The sequence below is a fragment of the Amia ocellicauda genome, chromosome 23 (genome assembly GCF_036373705.1).
Source record: "Amia ocellicauda isolate fAmiCal2 chromosome 23, fAmiCal2.hap1, whole genome shotgun sequence".
Taxonomy (NCBI): Eukaryota; Metazoa; Chordata; class Actinopteri; order Amiiformes; family Amiidae; genus Amia; species Amia ocellicauda.
Window position 1 is genome coordinate 8,871,487 of NC_089872.1, and position 22,398 is coordinate 8,893,884.

General features: G+C 42.1%; 4 protein-coding genes across 5 annotated transcripts in view; all 4 read left to right on the plus strand.

Annotated features, from left to right (window-relative positions):
• Positions 1-12: 12 nt before the first annotated feature.
• ppm1g (protein phosphatase, Mg2+/Mn2+ dependent, 1G) lies at positions 13-7,099 on the plus strand. The gene is made up of 10 exons (XM_066697180.1): positions 13-543; positions 1,546-1,615; positions 2,050-2,135; positions 2,357-2,486; positions 2,988-3,508; positions 4,157-4,267; positions 4,404-4,638; positions 5,122-5,251; positions 5,537-5,636; positions 5,775-7,099. Exons 1-10 carry the CDS (start codon positions 433-435, stop codon positions 5,964-5,966), a joined length of 1,686 nt encoding a protein of 561 aa, XP_066553277.1. The 5' UTR covers positions 13-432; the 3' UTR covers positions 5,967-7,099.
• Positions 7,100-8,686: 1,587 nt separating this feature from the next.
• On the plus strand, positions 8,687-12,097 carry mtrf1l (mitochondrial translational release factor 1-like). Its single transcript, XM_066697181.1, has 7 exons — positions 8,687-9,293; positions 9,475-9,554; positions 10,374-10,557; positions 10,729-10,892; positions 11,001-11,118; positions 11,353-11,489; positions 11,823-12,097. Exons 1-7 carry the CDS (start codon positions 8,840-8,842, stop codon positions 12,033-12,035), a joined length of 1,350 nt encoding a protein of 449 aa, XP_066553278.1. The 5' UTR covers positions 8,687-8,839; the 3' UTR covers positions 12,036-12,097.
• A 1,783-nt stretch (positions 12,098-13,880) lies between these two features.
• On the plus strand, positions 13,881-17,703 carry fbxo5 (F-box protein 5). Its single transcript, XM_066696957.1, has 5 exons — positions 13,881-14,039; positions 15,304-16,012; positions 16,135-16,225; positions 16,552-16,725; positions 17,024-17,703. Exons 2-5 carry the CDS (start codon positions 15,342-15,344, stop codon positions 17,270-17,272), a joined length of 1,185 nt encoding a protein of 394 aa, XP_066553054.1. The 5' UTR covers positions 13,881-14,039; positions 15,304-15,341; the 3' UTR covers positions 17,273-17,703.
• A 2,678-nt stretch (positions 17,704-20,381) lies between these two features.
• LOC136718780 (serine/threonine-protein kinase pim-3) overlaps positions 20,382-22,398 on the plus strand; it is a 36,529-nt gene continuing 34,512 nt past the window's right edge. For both annotated transcript variants that reach the window (XR_010805316.1, XM_066696518.1), the window contains exons 1-2: positions 20,382-20,512; positions 21,159-22,204. The gene's annotated coding sequence lies outside the window, so the exon portion shown is untranslated. The remainder of the gene's footprint in view (positions 20,513-21,158; positions 22,205-22,398) is intronic.

The window sequence follows — 22,398 nt, forward strand, 5'->3', positions numbered from 1 at the left end:
TCTTTCAACCCCGCTTCCGCTTCCTGTCTCCCTCCTCTGGTGCGCTTGTGGAGGTTGTTGATAATGGTCTGTGCTACACGTGTGGGCATTTTCCTTTATTTTCTGTGATTTAAAAGGAGAAGACGCGGCTTGTGCTGTAGGATAAAACACGTCTCCTTCGGCTTGTTTGCTCGCCGGCCTGGGAAGCGTCCCATTCATTGATTCCGATCACATGCACAGCAACTAAACGATTCCACTGCACCCACCTGTGTCATTTATCGCTAAATGAAACTAATGCAATTGGAAGTCATTCAGATGTCCGATTAAGATCCGTAGTTACGCTTACTGTTTTTGGTTTTTGTTTTTACGGCCAAAACGTTGGACTCGTTGTGTTTTGTCAGTAGCCGGTCGGTGTCTCGCAGGATCTCTAGGCGCCAGCTTCCTTTCCACATCATGGGGGCTTACTTGTCGCAGCCCAACACCGTGAAATCCTCCGCCGATGGAGGGAACAACAATATGAGCTACGGATTTGCAGCAATGCAAGGCTGGCGAGTGTCCATGGAGGTGAGACCATCTGTGCCGCTGATCGTGATCTTTAAATGGCGAAGTGAGCAATCGAGGATCATGTGCTAGAAACGGCTCGTTGCTCGCTGTTCAGGAATGTGTCTTCCAGACGCATGGGCAGTGTACATTGTAGGGTCAGTAGATGCGGTACATCAGGAAATTGCTGCCATCATCTTGTGTTGTACTACTAAATGCAACGGATTGATCTTGTATTGTAATTCTCACTGTGATCTCATGGTGGTTCACCTCTTGAGTAGTTTTCAGGGTTTTAAAAACTTGCATCAAATTGTGACCTCTCCAGTATTATAAACTCTGTCTTTTAAGATGGATTGGACGTTTTTCGTATTTCTCTACTGGTATTTTGGTATTGGCAGCTTCAAAACTTTTTAAATAGCATGTGCCAAAGGCCATCCTTTTCCTACCAGTATTCTGCTTCATATAAACTCAGTGCCAAAATTTATAGTGATGACCTCAGAGGAAAAGGTGATATTTGCTCATTACAGTTTTTAAGGCTTGCTGTGCATTAAGGAACAATTATGAAACCATTAGGTGTAGGAACTGTTAAAATATGTCATGAACTTATGTAAGAGTTAGAAACAGTCTGAGATCCCTAAGAGCGTCAGGGAAATTTGTTTGCTCTTGTGACAAATATAAATGTTCAATAGTAATGTGTGGTAACGCTTAATACTGTTAGATGGGACAACATCCTGCGAATGGGTTTGAAAAATAAGACTGTTTCACAATATTTCATAAATGTCTTTCAACATTTGAGGGGAAGGGAGGAGAAATATAGCCTAGTCTTTCTGGGATCTCTGAAAATAAATGTTTGCTTATTCTTTTTTGTTTCTTTGATTGAAAAAGTTAATGGCAACTGAAATGCCTTAGTTTCCAAGGTGCATGGAACTTAATTTGAATTTGAAATGAGCAACCAAATGAATGTATCCTGACTGGCGTTTATTGATTTAAAGCACGATCTTGTATTTTGATTTTTTTTTATTGTAGGATGCTCACAACTGTATTCCAGAACTGGATGAAGAAACGGCCATGTTTGCAGTTTATGATGGACATGGAGGTATCATTGGTTTATGGTTTCTTCCATCACATATCACATTGCTGTTTTTGTTTGTTGCTTTGCTCCACCCATCTTTCTTCTAAATGCAAATTATTATGAATAGACTGACACAAAAAATAATATTTCCATGTGTATATGACATCTGATAAATAGATGGCAGATTATTTTCTACCCACAATGCTTTTGTGCATCCTTTAAAAAGAGCAGGTTTGTTTTACCCACAGAAAAAACGGAACAATTCTGATTAAAATCATTCTTAATCCACTGAAGGCAACAAAAGACAAGTCATTAACATACTGTTTGTGATCATACACTTTGAAATAATGTATCCTAGTTTTTTTATTTTTATGACCAAAATATCAGTCCTATTTAGCAAGAACCAAATAATGGTCTTTGATTTTAATAAGTCTGATTGTGTGTGTCTGATTTTAAAGGTGAGGAGGTCGCGCTATACTGTTCCAAATACCTCCCTGACATCATAAAGGAACAAAAGGCGTACAAAGATGGCAAATTGCAAAAGGTAAGTGTGGATTTAAACAAACCACCTTCATTTACAGTGGGGTCTCCCAACTGCTGATTGTGCAAAATGACTGACATGTATGTAAAATATGCAGACATGAATACGAGTTGAGATCTGTCAAACAATAGCAAGCACATATTGCATCTTAAAACATGGACAAAAATCTATGTGAAAATATCTGTGGCTAATACAGCTGTAATAGCCAGTGCTTTGAATTCTAGGCTCTGGAAGATGCGTTCCTGGCCATCGACAGCAGGATGACGGTGGATGAAGTGATAAAAGAGCTGACTCAGATTTCAGGGCGCACTCGGGAGGATGATGTGAAAGAGAAAGTGGCGGACGAAGATGATGGTAAGATGCTATGTTGACATTTTCTCTCTCTATCACCACCAGCGCTTACTGGCAATGGGTGGTCAAAAATCCAAATTGATATTTCCACGATACTGGTGTCAGATAATGAGTTTGTCACTACTTCTGTACAATGTTCCTATTTCTGAGTTGTCTGCAGGAGTGGCTGGGTGCTTGCCAGACCTCTACTCAGCAGGTGAATGGAAGCAAAGCTTGCATTTGTGCTTAAGTCATTGTTGCTGCAAAATACTTGTATTTTCATGAATATAACAGTTAATTAATTCACTGTCTGTGAGGTAGACAGTTTTTACACCCCTTTTAGCTGCTATATCCATTGTCTTCTTTATATATAGTTTTTAAAGCAAGCTCTCTATCAAGAATGAAATGCAAGTAGTGCAACATACAGCATTTCCCAGAAGGCAACTTTGACCATTAAGTTTGAAGTGGCACTAACCTATCCTGTTACTCATGGGTCGCCCGTTTCTTTTCTCTCCCCCTAACAAGTGGATAATGAGGAGGCTGCCCTTTTGCACGAGGAGGCCACCATGACCATCGAGGAGCTGCTCGTTCGCTACGGCCAGAACCTGAACTCCGTCAAAAACGCCAAGAAACACTGTCAGGCCTCCAAGAAGCAGGCCGAGCTGGAGGAGGGGCAGAAAGCACATTCAGACAAAGACATTAACGGGGAGGCGGAGAGCACCGAGGCAGAGACTGGGGACAAAAACGGGAAGTCCAAAGCACCGGCCGGGAAGAGTTCCAGCTCGGAGGCGAGGGCCAGCCGGAGCGCCGGCGAGGCAGACAGCGGGTCTCGGACCAGCTCGGCAGACAAACCCACGGCGGAGGGGGTGTCTTCTACCACGGGGGACGCCGGGCCTTCCTGCTCCTCCTCGGCAGCCCAGCCGCCACGGTTCAACACCACCAGGTCCAAGTTCTTCGAGGACAGTGACGAGTCGGAAGAGGCGGAAGATGAAGAAGAGGAGGAGAGCGAAGAGGAAGAGGAGGAGGAGGAGGAGGAGGAGGAGGAGGTGAGTGAACGGTAGCGTCAGCCTTGCTGGTGTATCTGTGTTTTTAAGGATTGAGCTTAGAAAGCTTTTGCCCATCTGCCTAAAGCCAAACCCAGTGCTTTATAGCAGCTTTCCATCTGGTATGTGCAAGATAGCCACAAATTGTGACACTTTTAATTTTAGTGATCGACAGATGCAAGGTTTTTCTTGACAAAAACATCCCCCTTCCACTAATTTAGTCTCCGTAACATTTTGGGAAAAAAAAAAAAAAATCCCCCCTCAATATGTAGTTAATATGTAGTAAACAGTTTTGTTTTAATTGCAATTAATATCATATGGTGCAAAGCAGTTGTTCCTGAACATTTTTCCAATTCAAAATATGTGCCGGTATTTAAAGCAGTCATGGAGGAGATGGTGTTGCAATACTGCTTTAAGCTCAAATTGATTCAGTATTTTATAGTTTAATTATTACAGACCACATCCCAGTCAAATTTCTATTTATGTCTTTCAACATCTAATCTGAAGCCTTAAATGCATTGATGTCGAGGTTTCTCCTTACAAAAGCCAGACTTCTGAGCCCGTCCTCCTGGAGAATTCAACCCTGTCCATGATCTTTGCGTAGGGGAAAAGCAAGCAAGTGGGACATTGATCATTTTCTTACCCCTCAAGGATGGCAGCGAGGAAGAGGAAGGTGAATACAGCAGTGCAGACGAAGATGAAGAGGACAGCGATGCGGAAGATGAGGATATGTGCCTTCCTGGAATGGACGGGAAAGAAGAGGTACAGGATCTGAACCCAGTTTTCCAACTAGGACTGTCTTTTTTTCCTAGTTCCTGATTAGTGTAAGCGCAGGGTAGTTTTTGTTTTTGTCCAGGTGTTTAGTACGGTCTCTCTTCTCTCCCCGTGGTCTTGATAGCCTGGCTCAGACAGCGGGACCACAGCAGTGGTGGCCCTGATCCGAGGAAAGCAGCTGATCGTGGCCAACGCTGGCGACTCGCGCTGTGTGGTGTCCGAGAGGGGAAAAGCCATCGACATGTCCTACGACCACAAGCCGGAGGACGAGGTGGAGTTGGTCAGGATAAAGAACGCGGGTGGCAAAGTCACCCTGGATGGACGGGTCAACGGGGGGCTCAACCTCTCCAGAGCCATCGGTAACCATGTTTCCTTTGCACCAGAGCCGGGGTCATTTCATTCTAGTCGATCCCCGTCCTAGTTCTGTAACTCTGTAATCCAATTCCAGAACTTGAAGGCAGTGCTTGTTTGGTGTCCATTAATAACTGAGTGATCCAAGGATCCTATCCAGTCTATTTTTTTTAATGTTCCCAAATTGTCACTTCAACCACATCACTGGGGAGTTTGTTCCAGATTGTGACGCCTCTCTGTGTGAAGAAGTGTCTCCTGTTTTCCATTTTGAATGCCTTGAAGCCCAATTTCCATTTTTGTCCCCGGGTGCGTGTGTCCCTGCTGATCTGGAAAAGCTCCTCTGGTTTGATGCGGTCGATGCCTCTCATAAGTCTCTAAGCTAAGACTGAATATTCCCAGTGCGATCGGCGGCCACCCTCTCATTGCCGCAAAGCTCAATGTTGCAATGGTGACCTATTTGAAAAGTTCATTGTGATGCTGTGTTGTCTTAGGTGATCACTTCTACAAAAGGAACAAGACCCTGCCTCCCGAGGAGCAGATGATCTCGGCACTGCCGGACGTCAAAGTCCTCACTCTGAACGAAGAGCATGATTTCATGGTCATTGCCTGCGATGGAATCTGGTAAGGGTTCAGGGGACACAATCGGACCAGATCCGTCCAATAGCAATCTGAGTTACGGAGTTAAGATATTAACCAAGGCTATACTGTTTAGTTGCTTCATTAGTTGATCCAAATCTTTGTAGGCAAATGTATCCATGCAGAGCTCCAGCAAACCAGCCTACTTGTCCACCAACTGGTCAGATGTCTTCTTCAGCCAGAGCATGTCTGGTGGGAATTGGATATTGGAAAACATGCATTGAAGCCTTATTGTCCTCCTACTGATGTTTTCTTTCCCATTTTCTGCAGGAATGTCATGAGCAGCCAGGAAGTAATAGACTTTGTCAGCGAGAGAATGAAGGCAAGCGAGGGCAGGGATCCTCAACCCCTGTCATCTATTGTTGAAGAGGTGGGTAGTCCACATTTAAAGAGCCACCTTTTTAAAAATGGGAACATTTGAATAGATATTGTTGCCCGTCTCTGATGTCCTCATGTACTGTGTCGACTGGATACCTTGTGTGATTGTGCTCTCCGTCTCTCGTGGCAGCTGCTGGACCACTGCCTGGCTCCAGACACCTCGGGCGATGGCACAGGCTGTGACAACATGACCTGCATCATCATCACCTTTTCTGCCCACCCGTCTTCCTCCAGCCAAGCCGAGGCCAACAAGAAACGCAAGCCTGATGAGACCCCGGTGGAGAAAAATGGAAACGACAGCAAGAAGTCGAAAACTGAATAGTAGCAATCCAGTTAAATGGGTTGGTCGTTTTTAGAAGCCAATCAGACTTTTTTTTTTTTTTTTTCTTTTGTTTGTTTTTTAAAGATGTGGAAGTATTCACATTTTTGGCTTTGAAGAATGTCATTGATCATCGGGAGATTTCTATTAGACTGTTCAAAATGCAGATAAATGTTCATCAGCAATGTTGTTTTTGTTTTTCATGTGAATGGTTTGTTTTAGTATTCATATGTTGTCGGCCCGCTATCCCTTGCCACACACTTACACCCATACCTCTTGCCTACAATTTTTCAAAGCTCAGATCTGGACTACATTTTTTTTTTTTTTTAAAAGGCCATAATATTAGTTTGATGGAAGAAGTCTGAATTTCAATGTACAATGTAACATCTGGAACTTCATTCATACCCATAAACTTGTGTGTGTGTGTATATATATGTATACGTATATATATATATTTTCCATGCCATTTCCATTTTTAGTCTAAAGAAATGCATAACTTTTGTTTTTTGGGGGTAATTGTGGAGCAATGTGACATATGGTGCCTATTCCTTCAACACCAATATGTAAGAACATTCAAATACATTTTTTAAAAAAACGACATAAAGAAAAGACCTTGTCTGTTTTGTTTTTTCCACTAGTAATCTTAAGAAAGCCTTCAGTCTTCCTTGTGATTCATAACCATTCAGGGATTTTTGAAACCAGTCTTCCCTTTGGGGTCTGTTGGATTTTCTGATCCGCTGTGAAGGGAATGGAAATGAATGGACAAAACTATATGTTTGTGAAATATTTGCTGGCTTGAAGTAATCCCTTGTTGTATCGCATACCTTGTTGTACAAAGACTGTCGGCGTTTCTAGGCAGAGTTGGTTGATGCGATCCAGGCGGACACCCTTCGATAGAGGCTGTCTCACTGTGTGAAGGACTATGGCCTTCTGCCTCTCATTCCACAGTTACTTTTCTTCTCTAATTATTAAGTCAACACTTCTGTCCAGATTTCAAACTTGTCGGTTTTGAACTGTGAATTGAAGATTTTGACCTTGGGGGAAGGGGGGAGAAAGTGTCCATTTGACCAAATAGTTAGATTTATTGTGTAATTTGAGAGCTTACGTTAAATAAATAAATGTCCCTTTTTCCTTCAGGCGCTGGAGTGTGACACCTCGTGTTGCTCTTTGTAAATATTCAAGTAAGATGCAGCAAACTGCGGGAGCTGGTCTGGTTAAAAAGATCAGTTGAACTTCTAGTCTTGTTTTTCTATAGATTCTTTTGTTTCTTCTCTCTACCATGTTAATTTGATCATGTTCCAACTCTCTCTGTCTCCAGGCTTTCAGCAACTGGTCAATGGAAAACATTTTATATATGAGGTATTTTTAAAATGATATATTTTGCTACTTTTTTCAAAGCATCTTTGTATCTTTAGTTAGTTTGACTAGAAAAACAACAGTTCCGAATTGAGATGCCATTTCTTTTCTCTGCGTCAATAAACGAAAAACCGAAACAAATGTCTCAAACCTGTCTTCTTGGTTTTAACTTGATGTCAATTGATGTTCAGATCCAAGCCATTGGCAAATGTATATGGGATGAGGTTCACAAAGCTGGGCTGAAGGGTTTTATAGCACCCCCCCACACACACTTTGTGTAGTGAATTGTCTATGACTACTTATCTCCCAGAAGCGAGAATAGCATGTGCCCTTTTTAATATCTCTTTGGAAGCATGTGATTTTCCACTTGTGGTTCACAAACAGTGTCTGAACAGGCCTGGTATTAATCCAGTTGTTTAGTTTCACCATGAAAGCAAACATTTTGTTTTTCAGTTTATGAATGTTATTTTTGTTCCCTCCCTGCTATTATTTTATTAATTTATTCTTAGCATGTAAAACCTACATAAACACCCAAACTGGAAACCATATTAATTAACGAAGCTATATGACTTAATGGTATAATATAGTATACCTATATGGACAAATGAGAATTAAATAATAAAAAGGAGATTTGTTTCAATCAAATCTTTCATTTTAAAAGGTTCTTCTATTGATAAGGCCTTCACTACATTGTAATTATTTTGCTTGACTTTACACAGAGGTGTGTAACATACTGGGTACAAATAGGAGAATTCCCATTTGTTGTTCAGATGTATCATTGTATTATAATTTGTATGTCTCACTATTCATAGTATAATCTGAACATTGTTTTCCGGTTTAGAAATATTTTAAATTTCCCTTATTTTGCCTGAAGTGTTTATGCCTCAAGATTATATAGTAATCTGGTATTTACAATTACAATTACAAGGCAAACTAGGACTGCTTGTTTTTTTCTACAGCAGTGCAGTACACCAAGTACAAAGGCCTCAAAATTCATATTCTGCTTTGCTTTGTTGCGGTTTTGGTAATCCATAGAGCATTAAGATTGAAAAAGAAGGGGTTGCATAAGAAAACTACAGTGGAAGATGTGTCACCAATGCACAAATTATGCTCAGTTGCATTGCAAACCTCATCAAATGAAGTGTTGTAAATGCTGATGGTTATTGTTTCCAGTAACAAGCACTGATTATCAGATTGCCTCCGTGTGTCTTCCGTGAAACGCGATCTCCAAGTGCAACTTTCATTAAAAAACAATACCTGTATCACAATATCCGATTGTATCCATTTGATACACGTCACAGCGGTGTAGAAAATCAAATGCTCTTTACTTACGTGTTATACGGTAGCCACTGTACTCATTGCGCATGCGTTAGGTAGCCAACACAACATGGCAGCACCCTGGTCGAAAATTGCATTTCTCTTTTACTTTCGGAGCATTTTCTTAACATAGACCGACTGGAACAGCCCAGCAAATTAAGTTTCATTAAATTAAGTAAGTTTTATGCAGATCTGCAAGGACGATGTCGCTCCGCAGTGTGACACTCCTGTGCAGGACAGTGAGCCGCACAGGGAAAGTGCACTGCTGGACACCATACAGAGACATGGCCAGGACACTTCCTCGCCGGTGCTGCAGTGCTAGAGCCACTCTACGTGGAGAAAGGACGTTTCAAAGGACACTGGGTCACCTCCAAGGAGGAAGAGCCCTACACCTTTCCTCACCTGTCCTGAGTACCAGCCTGCTGTCAGCCGAGGAACTGTTCACAAAGAAGTCGCTGCAGGATTACCTGGGAAGACTGGAGGCCCAATACAGGGACTCTCTGAAAAGCAGCCACACCAATAAAGGACGCATGGATGGGGTGGAGCACCTGAAAGAGTCCCGGAGGAGAATGACCAGTCTGGCAACATTAATAGCTGATGTTGAAAAGCTGAGATTGAAAGAGAATGAGATGAAAGACACTGAAGTGTTGTTGAAAGGTGAGTTCACTGTTTAGCTTGTGGTGACCACTAAATAGTGCTGTTGTAGCAGATACTATACAGAGCATGTGAATTTGACACTGCATTATATTTCACATAAGCCCAAAACCAAAGGGTGTCAGACAGATGTCCATATTGTGGGCATTCTTCCACAAGGTCTTGTTTTTTTTATGTATTTCAGATGATGATGCTGACATCAGGGAACTTGCTGAGAGTGAACGAAGTGCCTGCATGGAGACAATACGAGACCTGAAGCAAAAGGTAGAAGATGGCAAGAGAGCAAGACGACTAAATGACATCTCAGATTTGGGAATCCCCAGATTGTATTTCTTATGCTTTCTGTGTGTTTATGCGTGCATGCTGCAGGGTTGCAAAAGACATAAACGAGCACAAACGGTAACCCTGGGGAATATATTGGTCAGTGGCTAGGGAACAAGAGGTCAAGCACATCTCCAAAAAATACGGGCTATCAAGTTAGCCTTAAGAGAAGATGATCGAAAAATCCATTTTAAGGAAATATGTATCCCTTAGCATGCACAAATGGAGGTGGCTGCCAGTTGAACTCTTGAGTCCACTTCTCAGTTCGGTCTCTGTTCCTTGGGCTGCCAAGGTCCCACTCGTCCCACACAAGAGTACTTTATTCTGGCGTTCTTCCAATGAGATCCTCAAGGGCCTGAGATTATCTGCTTTAATTGCTCTTAATTGGTTAATTGAAATAATTGTACACTTAACAGAAACCATTTCCCAGTCTTTAATACAGGTGATGATTTAAACAGAGCCTGTTAACCTATATGTTTGCTCAGAGCACTTGCCACATGGGTCGGCTGCTTTATATCAGTTTTTCTGCAGTAAAAGCCGTCAAATAGATGTTCTAGACATTCTGTAGTGCCTCCCCCCCCATCCTAAAGACAGACTTGTGGCCGGATACTTACAATTTTACTTGTCTTGGAAAACTGTTACCATCTGAGGGAAAATATATTTGCCACTGCTGTTTTTATCTGAATTCTCTTATCGGGCTGTTGTGCTTGTGTTTAGGTAAAAGCTTGAATGTAAATCTGTGTTGGCCTTTGTCATGTTCAGATTCTGTCACAGTTGGTTCACGAAGAAGAAGTGGACGAAAGCGACCTTGTCTTGGAGCTGACGGCCGGAGTTGGGGGACAGGAGGCTATGCTGTTCACGGCCGAGATATTTGACATGTACCAGAACTATGCCGCATTCCAGGGCTGGGGATTCGAAACACTGGAGTACTTTCCAAGCGAAATAGGTTAGTCCTTGCAACGGTCAACTCATTTAAAAGGAACATGAAAAACTGTGAAATATGAATACCGTTTTTATGTTGCCTTAGGTCTCTTAGTGTATGTATGTGCATAAGCCAAATTAATGAATAAGGGAGGAATGCTGAAGTATCTCATTTGGTTTCTCTCTTTCTGTGTAGGTGGATTACGACACGCGACAGCCAGTGTTAGTGGCACTCATTGCTATAAGCGTCTGAAATTCGAGGGAGGGGTGCATCGTGTGCAGAGAGTGCCCAAAACTGAAAAGCAAGGACGGACTCACACCAGCACGATGACGGTAGCGGTTCTGCCCCAGCCAACAGAAGTAAGTCACGTGAGAAGACAGTTGTGGCAGGCTTTAAAAGTGTACTATATGCGTGGTCACCAACCCTGGTCATAGCACCTTTCAGTATGTGTGTTGGACTTCTTTTAGATCAACTTCACGATTAATGCGAAGGACTTGCGGATTGAAACGAAGAGGGCCAGTGGAGCAGGAGGTCAACATGTCAACACGACAGACAGTGCGGTTAGGATTGTGCATATCCCCACGGGTAAGCACAACTGATTTGGATATAGTGATACAAATAATAATTGCTCTAACCAACAATTGTCAACCATTAGGTTACAAGGAAGGTGCATTCCTGAATCATAAAGTAGTACCCATGAGCAAGGTACTTTTAACCTGGTTGTATAAATGGGTAATTGTATGTAAACATAATGTGATCTATTGTAACAATTGTAAGTCACCCTGGATGTTTGTACCGATTGTGTTGTGTAAATTGCAGGCGTGGTTTCTGAGTGCCAGCAGGAGAGATCTCAACTGAAGAACAAGGAAAAGGCAATGCAAGTATTGCGGGCTAAACTCTACAGTATGAAGCTTGAGGAAGCAACCAGCAAACGCTACAATGCACGCAAAATTCAGGTAATCAGAATATGCCCCAACTCAATCAGACCTGCTATAGGTTGTTTTTTTCTCTCCTGATGACTATATTGCGTCTTATGGCCATAGAGACTGTACTGAAATTGTTGTGTGTTTTAAATCTGTGAAAGGTGCTATACCAAATAAAAGTAATTGATTTGAATTGATATATCAATAAAGTGATTATTAGAACTGTTTTCTTAATGGTACATTTGCAAAAACAGGTACACTGAACATGTCGTACCAGATATGTTTTTCTCCTGTTCCTGACATTCATTCAGTAGAAAATCATTTTTTTCAGGTTAGGAACAAAATAATGTGCTTATATTTTGTCAGATTGGAACCAAAGGAAGATCGGAGAAGATCAGAACATACAATTTTCCCCAGGACAGGGTCACTGACCATCGGATTGGGAAATCTCTGTATGACATCAGGGGGTTCATATTGGGAGAAGGACTACTTGACGAAATGATTCAGACATTGCAAGAATTCTCGGAGCAGGAATCTCTGCTAGATATTCTGGAGGAAAACCAGCTGACAGAGCTCTAATTTTGAATGTGCTGCAAAATAAAGCTTTTTGGAAATAAAATAAAGAATATTGTACCATTTCATTCTGTTCATGATATTAGGTTGATTTACTCTCATCTTTCACATTTAATGAAATCGTGTGGTGGTTTATTATTCATTTAAGACTAACAATACTATTTATACAAAATACAAAATATATATATATACACTCACCTAAAGGATTATTAGGAACACCTGTTCAATTTCTCATTAATGCAATTATCTAACCAACCAATCACATGGCAGTTGCTTCAATGCATTTAGGGGTGTGGTCCTGGTCAAGACAATCTCCTGAACTCCAAACTGAATGTCTGAATGGGAAAGAAAGGTGATTTAAGCCATTTTGAGCGTGGCATGGTTGTTGGTGCCAAAAGGTGCCGGTCTGAGTATTTCACAATCTGCTCAGTTACTGGGATTTTCACGCACAACCATTTCTAGGGTTTACAAAGAATGCTGTGAAAAGGGAAAAACATCCAGTATGCGGCAGTCCTGTGGGCGAAAATGCCTTGTTGATGCTAGAGGTCAGAGGAGAATGGGCCGACTGATTCAAGCTGATAGAAGAGCAACTTTGACTGAAATAACCACTCGTTACAACCAAGGTATGCAGCAAAGCATTTGTGAAGCCACAACACATACAACCTTGAGGCGGATGGGCTACAACAGCAGAAGACCCCACCGGGTACCACTCATCTCCACTACAAATAGGAAAAAGAGGCTACAATTTGCACAAGCTCACCAAAATTGGACAGTTGAAGACTGGAAAAATGTTGCCTGGTCTGATGAGTCTCGATTTCTGTTGAGACATTCAGATGGTAGAGTCAGAATTTGGCGTAAACAGAATGAGAACATGGATCCATCATGCCTTGTTACCACTGTGCAGGCTGGTGGTGGTGGTGTAATGGTGTGGGGGATGTTTTCTTGGCACACTTTAGGCCCCTTAGTGCCAATTGGGCATCGTTTAAATGCCACGGCCTACCTGAGCATTGTTTCTGATCATATCCATCCCTTTATGACCACCATGTACCCATCCTCTGATGGCTACTTCCAGCAGGATAATGCACCATGTCACAAAGGTCGAATCATTTCAAATTGGTTTCTTGAACATGACAATGAGTTCACTGTACTAAACTGGCCCCCACAGTCACCAGATCTCAACCCAATAGAGCATCTTTGGGATGTGGTGGAACAGGAGCTTCGTGCCCTGGATGTGCATCCCACAAATCTCCATCAACTGCAAGATGCTATCCTATCAATATGGGCCAACATTTCTAAAGAATGCTTTCAGCACCTTGTTGAATCAATGCCACGTAGAATTAAGGCAGTTCTGAAGGCGAAAGGGGGTCAAACACAGTATTAGTATGGTGTTCCTAATAATCCTTTAGGTGAGTGTATATATTACATTACAAATTACATTTGATGGATGCACTGTCATAAGTTATCATGTCAAACCTGGTGTAGTATTAAAGAGCTACTCAACGTAAATCAATTTTGAAAACTGATCAATACAGATTATGCAGTGAAACAGTTTCGTGCATTGTGTTCGTGTTGCGCATTTTTCCGCAGTTCTGCTCCACCAATGGGGTCAGTGGAATTCTGCAGATCTGCGCAAAACTGCGCTACAAGAACTCAGCCTGTGATGCCGACTTTTGCAAACCGGAAGCTGCTTTTTCAGTCAGTTTTAGACAAACTCCGGTAAAATCCCACAATGCACCGGCGTGCTTTCGTCAGGCGCGATTCGAGAAATTGCCCCTCCCCCCCGGCGAGTGTCGGTCCGCCATTGGCCCTTTCAACGCTTTAAAGTATCCGCTGCGCTGTGATTGGCCGCTGTCTTTTGGATACGGAATTCAAACAGGTTTCTGCCTGGCGCTTTTTATGTTGCCCTCAGAGGCTGTAAGTCAGATTCACACAGCGCTGCAGCTTCAAGGCGAACCAAAGGAAGCTGGAAGCTCACATCACGTTTTTATAAATAAGGAAGCATAAGGAAAAGTAAGTCGTTCTTTATCTCTGCATTGTGTGTCACGACGTCATTGTTTTTCTGTTTGTTTTTTATAATAGTAAGCAGATCGCTTTATTACAGAGGAATGTGTACTATGTAATATTTTTGTATTGTGTTGCTACCTTACTTATTTGTAAAAGATCTCAAATTGTGAATGAATTACAAAGTATTTAATCTCGTCAATATTGCTTTATTTAAAAGCTCTGATCTAACGCCCAAGCAATCGACTGAGCATTTCTGCTACGCGCGCAAATGCAGGGTTCAAACCGGAGGCCCGTCTGACCTCCTACCTCTATGACACATGTTCAAGAACACCATCGTTATTTAAAATTGAACTAAACTGACTTTTTAATTAGAATCGGGTTTGATCATTCATTTTAGGATTATCAGTCGGGTAGATGACATGAAAAAGTGGAGAAACCCTGTACGAGTTTTTGTGCAGCAAGTTTGAGCTAACCCCCATTTCGCAATCTGCTCGTTTTAAATGAGGAATGAATTAAATGGTTATATTTAAACATGTTTGTAACGGGACTTGAAAGTGAATATCACTGTACTGGGCCTACGCTCCCCATATGTGGGTTTAAAGCGGCAGAAACGATGGGCGCAAATTGAAGTTCCTTGTCTTATATTTGCATACTGTAGCCGCCACATTTTGTTTCGGGTGGGGGGGTCGGTGTTGGGATGGGGGGGAATACCTGCCAAAAATAAGTTCTTCTATTGCACCATTTTTAAATAAGATCCAGATTTTTCATTTTTTAATAATGTAGGGGAACATTTTGGAGATGTGGTAGTGTCATTTGTTGCGTCACTGTATAGCGCCAACAGACTGAACCATGTTTGTGAAATGAGAAATGTGTTGCAAGGACCTGGCAAAGTTGTAGTAAACTGCTGTTGGGTGTGATCACTGTGATATTTCATGTCATATATGTTTGTATTGTTTTTCCAGGTTGCACTTAGTATTTAGATGTTTATTGTGCAGTACAATATCACTTTTTTATTTATTTATACTGGTCCTCAGGTTTTTTGCAAAATGCACTTTGGATTGTAAATGATGAAATAAAAGACCATTATTTTCAAGACTTTGCTTTTGTCGCAATAAGTGGGATCAAAATTTAAACCGATCCTGCTGGAAATAATCGAATGCATTGGTTCCACTAAATAAAACTTAGAAAACGATGTCATTGCTTATGAAGCCCAATAGATCGAGTTCTAAACATTAATCCGTTTTGGCTTTTTTTAACTTGCTTTTTGCAGATCCGTTTTACTGACTTGAGAAGGCTGGAAAGCACAAGATGAAGTGTCCATTTAACCCCCAGCAGAAGCTCTCTGCTGCTTTTAAAGGTGACAAGGGTGATGGAGACTACAGCAAAGCCAGCTCTTATGAGAGGAAATCTCCCCTGAAGAACGAAGCCAATATTTCTTTTGAATGCCTAGCTTCCCCAGAGCTGACACCCCCGGCTGTGGAGCAACGGGAAGACAATTTTGGCAGCGTCCATAACAAAGAGAACCAAAAAGACTTCTTTGCCTCCAGGCTTTTAGACAGTGTGGAGTATGGGAATGACTCCATTTTGAGTACCGGAGCTCTTCAAGAGGACAGCGGCTATCTGTCTCTTTACAACAGCCAGATCGATCAAGAGGAACACGGCTCGGGGACAGCGGACGATGAGGGGAAGCCTGTGCCACCGTCCGAGATGCCGTGTGATGCCAGTCCTTCTGAGTTGCGGCTCCCCCTGCTGCAGTTTGAGCACACTGTCTGCAAGGAGCTGAGGAAAAGCTACAGCAGGACCCAGAAGTTTGACTGGACGGTGGTTGGGAAGATCGCAGAGGATTTCGGGCTCCAGAACGTGGTGGGTAGGAAGATGGGCCTCGAACACGTGGATCTCCTCCAAGAGCTAATGGAGAGGAACATGAGGCACATTCTGACCAGGATCCTCCGCTTTCTCGGAGATGTGGATTTGATCAAGTGAGTTTCTCCCCCACCAGTGCATGACTGTCACTAAAGAGTTTAAGATTTACTTACTGGCAACTAAGCCATAGTCAGAGCTGTATTCATGCATATTAATTTTCCTCCACTTTAATCAACAGCTGTCAGAAAGTTAGTAAAACCTGGCGAAGAGTCATCTGTGAGGATAAGTGGGCGGTCCAGATGTGTACAGCTGCTGAAGAGAGGCTCCAGGTAAGGAAGTTGACGTTAGTTTAGAATGGCTGTAATGTAGGGTTTCCCAATTCCTGTTTTTATGGATTTCTAATGTTTAAAATGTACCTTCACAGAGCAATATCATCCCTTCAGCAACTTAAGATAAAATACTGATCTATGGCTTGTTTAGGATTCCTGTTCCCTACATATCTATTTATGATTTAATTTAAAACAACTTGAGTATGTTGTGGATTTGAGCCTACAAGCATTTGATTGTTGGCAATGGATTTAATTATGAAAATTATAGATATTAAGCAGCTGTCTGGGTTAGTGTCTAAATCTCTCTCTCCTATCTTTCTTTTCAGGCTGCAAGACCCACAGAGGTACATGCCACACGGGATTTTGCCCTTTCTAGAGTCGTATTGTCCTGCATCCAAGGCCTGGCTTCCACCCCTGTACCAAAGCCATCGAAGCGATCTTCCCCGAAGGAATGCAAACCGAGCAGGTCCTGGAGGAGTCGGCACAAAGACTTCCAGGAGGTGAGGTCTTGTTTTGCATCGTAGTACTGGGGAGTGTTATGTCATTGGGTTATGTAAGGGTGGGTTCCTGAAAGATAGGACTTCCTAAAGTCGACTGACTGGAAAATGAATGCATTTATACAATGGAGGAAAGGAAACTAGTATAAAATCACTGAAAAAACCTAAATGTGTGTAGCTGATCAGTACTAGAGCTTCCTAACCCCTTATGGTGACACAAGTCCAGTCTGCCTTGATTGACTACTCATCGTTTTCAATTTTACATCATCTCCTAACCAATTGTATGTTTTTTCCTGGACAGGCCGCCAATGTGTTAAAACAGCACGAAGCCCTGAGACATTGCACACACTGTGGGTCCCCTGCCAAATACGATTCCTACCTCGAAAGGGCCACCTGTACCCGGGTCAGCTGCAGCTTTGACTTCTGCACCAGGTGTTTGTGTGAATACCACAGCAATGCCACGTGCACCACTGGCCACAAAGGACAAGGCTCTCAAACTGGACTTCTGGCAGGCAGCAGCCGGAGCAAGAAAAACTTGAAAAGACTCTGAACCCTATCTTGTGTTTGTATTAGTATTTTTATTTGAAAGACTGAAATCTCAATTTTAAAAAACTATATATTTATACCATTGCATTTTATTGTAGACTCCACATCCCCACTGAATAAACTGAATGGGTTTATTTTAAAGTCCAATATCATGGCATACTCCCAATCCAAGTGTACTGCCTGTGTGGAAAGATGCTGTGTTTAAAAATGTGAAGAAGAGTATTGGAATTTTATACCGAAGGAGAGAGAAGTAAAAAAATATTTTACTGTTTTAGATTTAGAAAGAGAATTGAGTCCATTTCCTGAAGTTCCAGGGGTTTTGAAGATTTGTGGTACTTTGTTTAAAATGTAAATATAAAACTAAATGTAAATATTTATTCAGATGTATTTATTTTTTCTTGTTGTAAGTCAATAAACCTTTCTTTTTTTAAAGAACAGATGTGTTTCAGTGGTGCTTTGTGAATTTGTAAAACCTTCATAAATGCACAACATAAACTATGGTTTATAATGTTGTGTATCCAATCCATGAATCCTTTACTTGATTTATTCATTTATTTAGTTGTTTCCCCTGTTAAAACCACAAACCCTTAACTGAAAAGTTGACCATGGAATGGAGTAATTGTGGGGCATTTGCAGGTCGCCCACAAAACTGCTAAGTCTTCACACTACCACCATGAGGCCAAATGGAGGCCGTTTCTCCAGTGCCATTCTCTTCAAAATACATTGTTCTAAACTGCTATCTCCAAAAGGATGAACATATTTTAAACGCTCCTCATTTGCAAAACTCTTCACACATTTTGAGGGCCTCAATCACACAAAATGCAACACTGGGTATTTGCCCACAGACTGGGGGCCCCAGCACTGACTAGGATGCATCAATGTATCAAATGCATTCATTGAGGATATGTCTCAATCTAGGGTCATTTTACTGTAATTGTTTTGGGGTTTCTGGTGCTAATAAAATGACAGAAAAAATTATTCAGAGATACAGAAAAACAAGATACAGGACTACAGATTGTTTTTGGATGAGCAGCTGTTTGCTTGTCTGATATTTTGTAGTTGGGGGGGGGTTGTTGTTGACTCGCCTAAAGTCGTTCACCCCAGGTAAAGCAAAGCGAATTCAACTCTTATTTGACTCCTTCTCTTCATTAAGCACAACCTTAATGACACCTCATGTGTTCTTGTAGAAAGCACTGCCATTCAATATCACAAACTCAACACTATTAACACCCTGTCCTCAAAGTGCAAACACGATTATTATTATTGTTCAACGAGGAATCAGAACAACATCACTCTTTTTGCAGCCTTCAACCACCATCATGCCATCCATTATTTGAACATTTTTACTTGACTACTTTTGTTTCCCCAACTTTTCGTTTAAATTCTGGTATTTGTGCATTGTTTGTACACTTGAGCACCCTCTTTAGTGAAATGTACAAAGATTACAGTAGCATGCTGTTGCAAACACACAGACTGGGGGACACAAATGGAAATTGGGCTTCAAGGCATTCAAGACAGAAAACAGGAGACACTTCTTCACATAGAGAGGCGTCACAATCTGAACAAACTCCCCAGCGATGTGGCTGAAGAGACAATTTGGGAACATTCAAAATCAGACTGGATAGGATCGTTGGATCACTTAGTTATTAATGGACACCAAACGAGCACAATGGGTTGAATGGCCTCCTCTCGTTTGCAAACTTATGTTCTTATGTTCTTAAAGCACAAGATTTACTAGCCTGCTGTGATAATGATTATTATTTTATTACAGCAGAGGGCACTGTTTCATCTCTGACAGAAATTCGAATCTAATGCCTGTATAGTGACAGGGTACAATGCATCATATAGCCTAGAAACATTACTATCTCTCATTCCTGTTTGTCTCTTCTGGAGGAAGCCTACACTACTGCTGTCAATCACAGCTGCAGAGTCTGTTGTTTCCACTTGCCTTTACTTTTACTACCAATTCTCTATCCTAAAGTGGTAAGTGATATACACTTACATTTCCACATCTGGTCTATAAAGAGTGGAAATATATACTACCATGATTTAGTTTTCTTCTTCCTCACAGCTTATTTTTTAGGTGGGTTAAAAGATTTTCAACTTATCGCGCACTATTCATATGGAGATGTGACGCAGTAGTGTGGTAATAGATGTCTTAAGTGGTGTCTATGGTTTGCTATTGAGCGTTGCCATTGCCTGCCATGTCCTAAACCCTCGCTGTGTCTTGTGATGATCCTCAGGCAGCTGCCAGGAGAGCTCACCTCACCCCAGCAAGCCTTGGCCATGGAAGCCCAGCGGATTCAAAAGCTGGGCCTGGAGAATGAGCATTCAAAAGGTCTGGATGCTCATGGCCACCGTGGTATATGTCATGATGTGCAGAAGCTGTCGGAAAGACAGCTGGCTAAACTAGTGTGTGTTATGATAGTGCAGTATGCAGTTGTATAATACAAATTCCCATCTTTTCTGCAATGTGGCTGAAAACTGGCGAGTTTTCAGACAACTCTTTCTTCTCCACTTCACGGCGGCTGGTGCTCCGATAAGCCAGGAAAACGTGAGGGAGCTTTTGGGAGTGGCTGCTCGAAAGCCATACAAGTGTGCAATATAATTACTTTTGAGGAGGGGGAGAAGAACAATGATGTGGACACTGTGTTGAAGCTCTTTGAAGATGACTGCACACCTAAAAAGAGTGAAACGTACGAAAGATACGCGTGCTCAAAAGCTAGGAGAGGCTTTTGAATCTTCTTCAGACTTGAAGATAAAGACACAGATGAGCAACTTTGAGCAACTGAAGGAATCTATGATACACGACCAATGTATCCTGGGAATATTGGCTAAAAGGCGAGAGAGACAGTGAACTCACACTGGAGGCTGCAGTGAAAACATGGCAGGCTAGCGAGCTCTCTGTGTGCAGCGCCCTGCAAAACATCTGGAGAAGGAGCTGCAGCGCCAGCGGATTAGAGCAGGACAATGTGCAGGTGGATGTAGTAAGCAGAAAGGACACAGGGGGGCGCTCTGTGAAAGAGGTGAGATAGAAATGCATATTACAAAGCAGTTTCTATACAGAAGTTTTGTGTAAAGATCGATTATAATGCCTAGGATCAAATGTTTATCTACACTCGATTATTACAGTCTGAAGATCGTCCTGGAGGGGATATACTGCGCTGCGCATTATAGATGAAGTAACTCGGACAGTTAACGTCCGGTGTAGCGGGATGGTTGTTCAAAATCATTCCCTTTTCAGGTACAATGCAGTTAAAACTATAATAAGAATTGTATAATGTGTTACTGTTATTGCTTCATGTAATTTTTCGAAGGTTATAATACAAAACAAAGGTTAAAAAGCGTTTTATTGAATGTAAATATACGGGGCCTAGTGGAATGACCAAGCCTGCGAGCTAAGGCACATTTTACTCGTGTTACTAAGTCGTTGTGTAAAACGGTAGCTATAATCGTTGCTAAAGATTTTTTTTATGTATTATTTTTCCGTTAATTGATATATTAAACGATAGCCTATAAGACTGAAAAAAATAGATATTTAAAAATACGTTGACGTAGAGCGGAGCCAAATACAACGGCGCTAAAATGTGTTTCTGGGAGGCCAACAATGGAGGTAGAGAAACAGTCCATGCTGTTGTTACTGAACATGCAGTGAACGAATCAGAGGTACTCTTTGTGTGAATGGTTCAGTATGAGTCAAAACTAGACCATGCACAAGAGCTGCAGCCCAGACTGACACTTGGATAACTCCCCTGCTGGCGAATGACACCATTGTTCCCTTTATTCTAGATATAGGTGATGAAACAGAGCCTGGGTGATGTGAAACCTGTAATACTAAAACAGACAGTTGCATTGAGGGCACACCCACCTCTGCGTCTCTCTCCCCACAGGCACAGCACTGGAACCGGACCGACCGAGGACTGATGCTCTGCAGAAACCCAGCAGAGAGCAGCTGCGAGGTCAACCACAGAGTGTCACTGTGCTGCTTGTGCCGTGTCTCTGTACTCGCTGTATACACATGACCTCCCTCTGGATCTGTCCAATTGTAGTCCAGCCGTGTTTGCGGATTGTTGTCAGGAAACGAATTGGCACCTGCTATATGCTCAGAAGGATTGCAAAATATAGGCCAGAGCAACTTCTAAATCTGCATAAATTCATAGCCAAATTAAGTCCTGCTCTGTCGTCTGGAGTAATGCTAGTGTTGGTGACCTAAAGAGACTGCAGATCGCATTTTAGAATAAGGCAGCCAGGATGGGTCTGCAATGCGGTTTCGAAATTGTCAAGAAACCGAAGAGCTCGTACAACGCTGTGTACTACTCCCTTCACAGAACAGCGCAAACTGGCTCTAACACCAGTGTCAACGTCAACAGTGAAGAGGCGACTCCGGGATGCTGGCCTTCTAGGCAGACTTGCAAAGAAAAAAACACATCTCAGACTGGCAAATAAAAAGAAAATATTAAGTTGGGCAAAAGAACACAGAGACTGGACAGAGGAAGATTGGAAAAAAGTGTTACGGACGGAAGAATCTAAGTTTGAGGTGTTCAGATCACAAAGAAGAACATTCGTCAGACGCAGACTGAATGAAAAGATGCTGGAGGAGAGCTTGACGCCATCTGTCAAGCATGGTGGAGGCAATGTGATGGTCTGGGGGTGCTTTGGTGGTGGTAAAGTGGGAGATTTGTACAGGGTAAAAGGGATCTTGAAGAAGGAAGGCTATCACTCCATTTTGCAACGCCATGCCATACCCAGTGGACTGTGCTTGATTGGAGCCAGTTTCCAAATACAACAGGACAATGACCCAAAGCACAGCTCCAAACTATGCAAGAACTTTTTAGGGAAGAAGCAGTCAGCTGGTATTCTGTCTATAATGGAGTGGCCAGCACAGTCACCGGATCTCAACCCTATTGAGCTGTTGTGGGAGCAGCTTGACCGTATGGTATGTAAGAAGTGCCCGTCAAGCCAATCCACCTTGTGGGAGTTGCTTCAGGAAGCATGGGGTGAAATATCTTCAGATTACAAACAAACAAACAACAAATTGACAACTAGAATACCAAAGGTCTGCAAGGCTGTAATTGCTGCAAATAGTTTAATTTAATTGTAGAAATTCCATCTCGCTACATTGAAGATGGC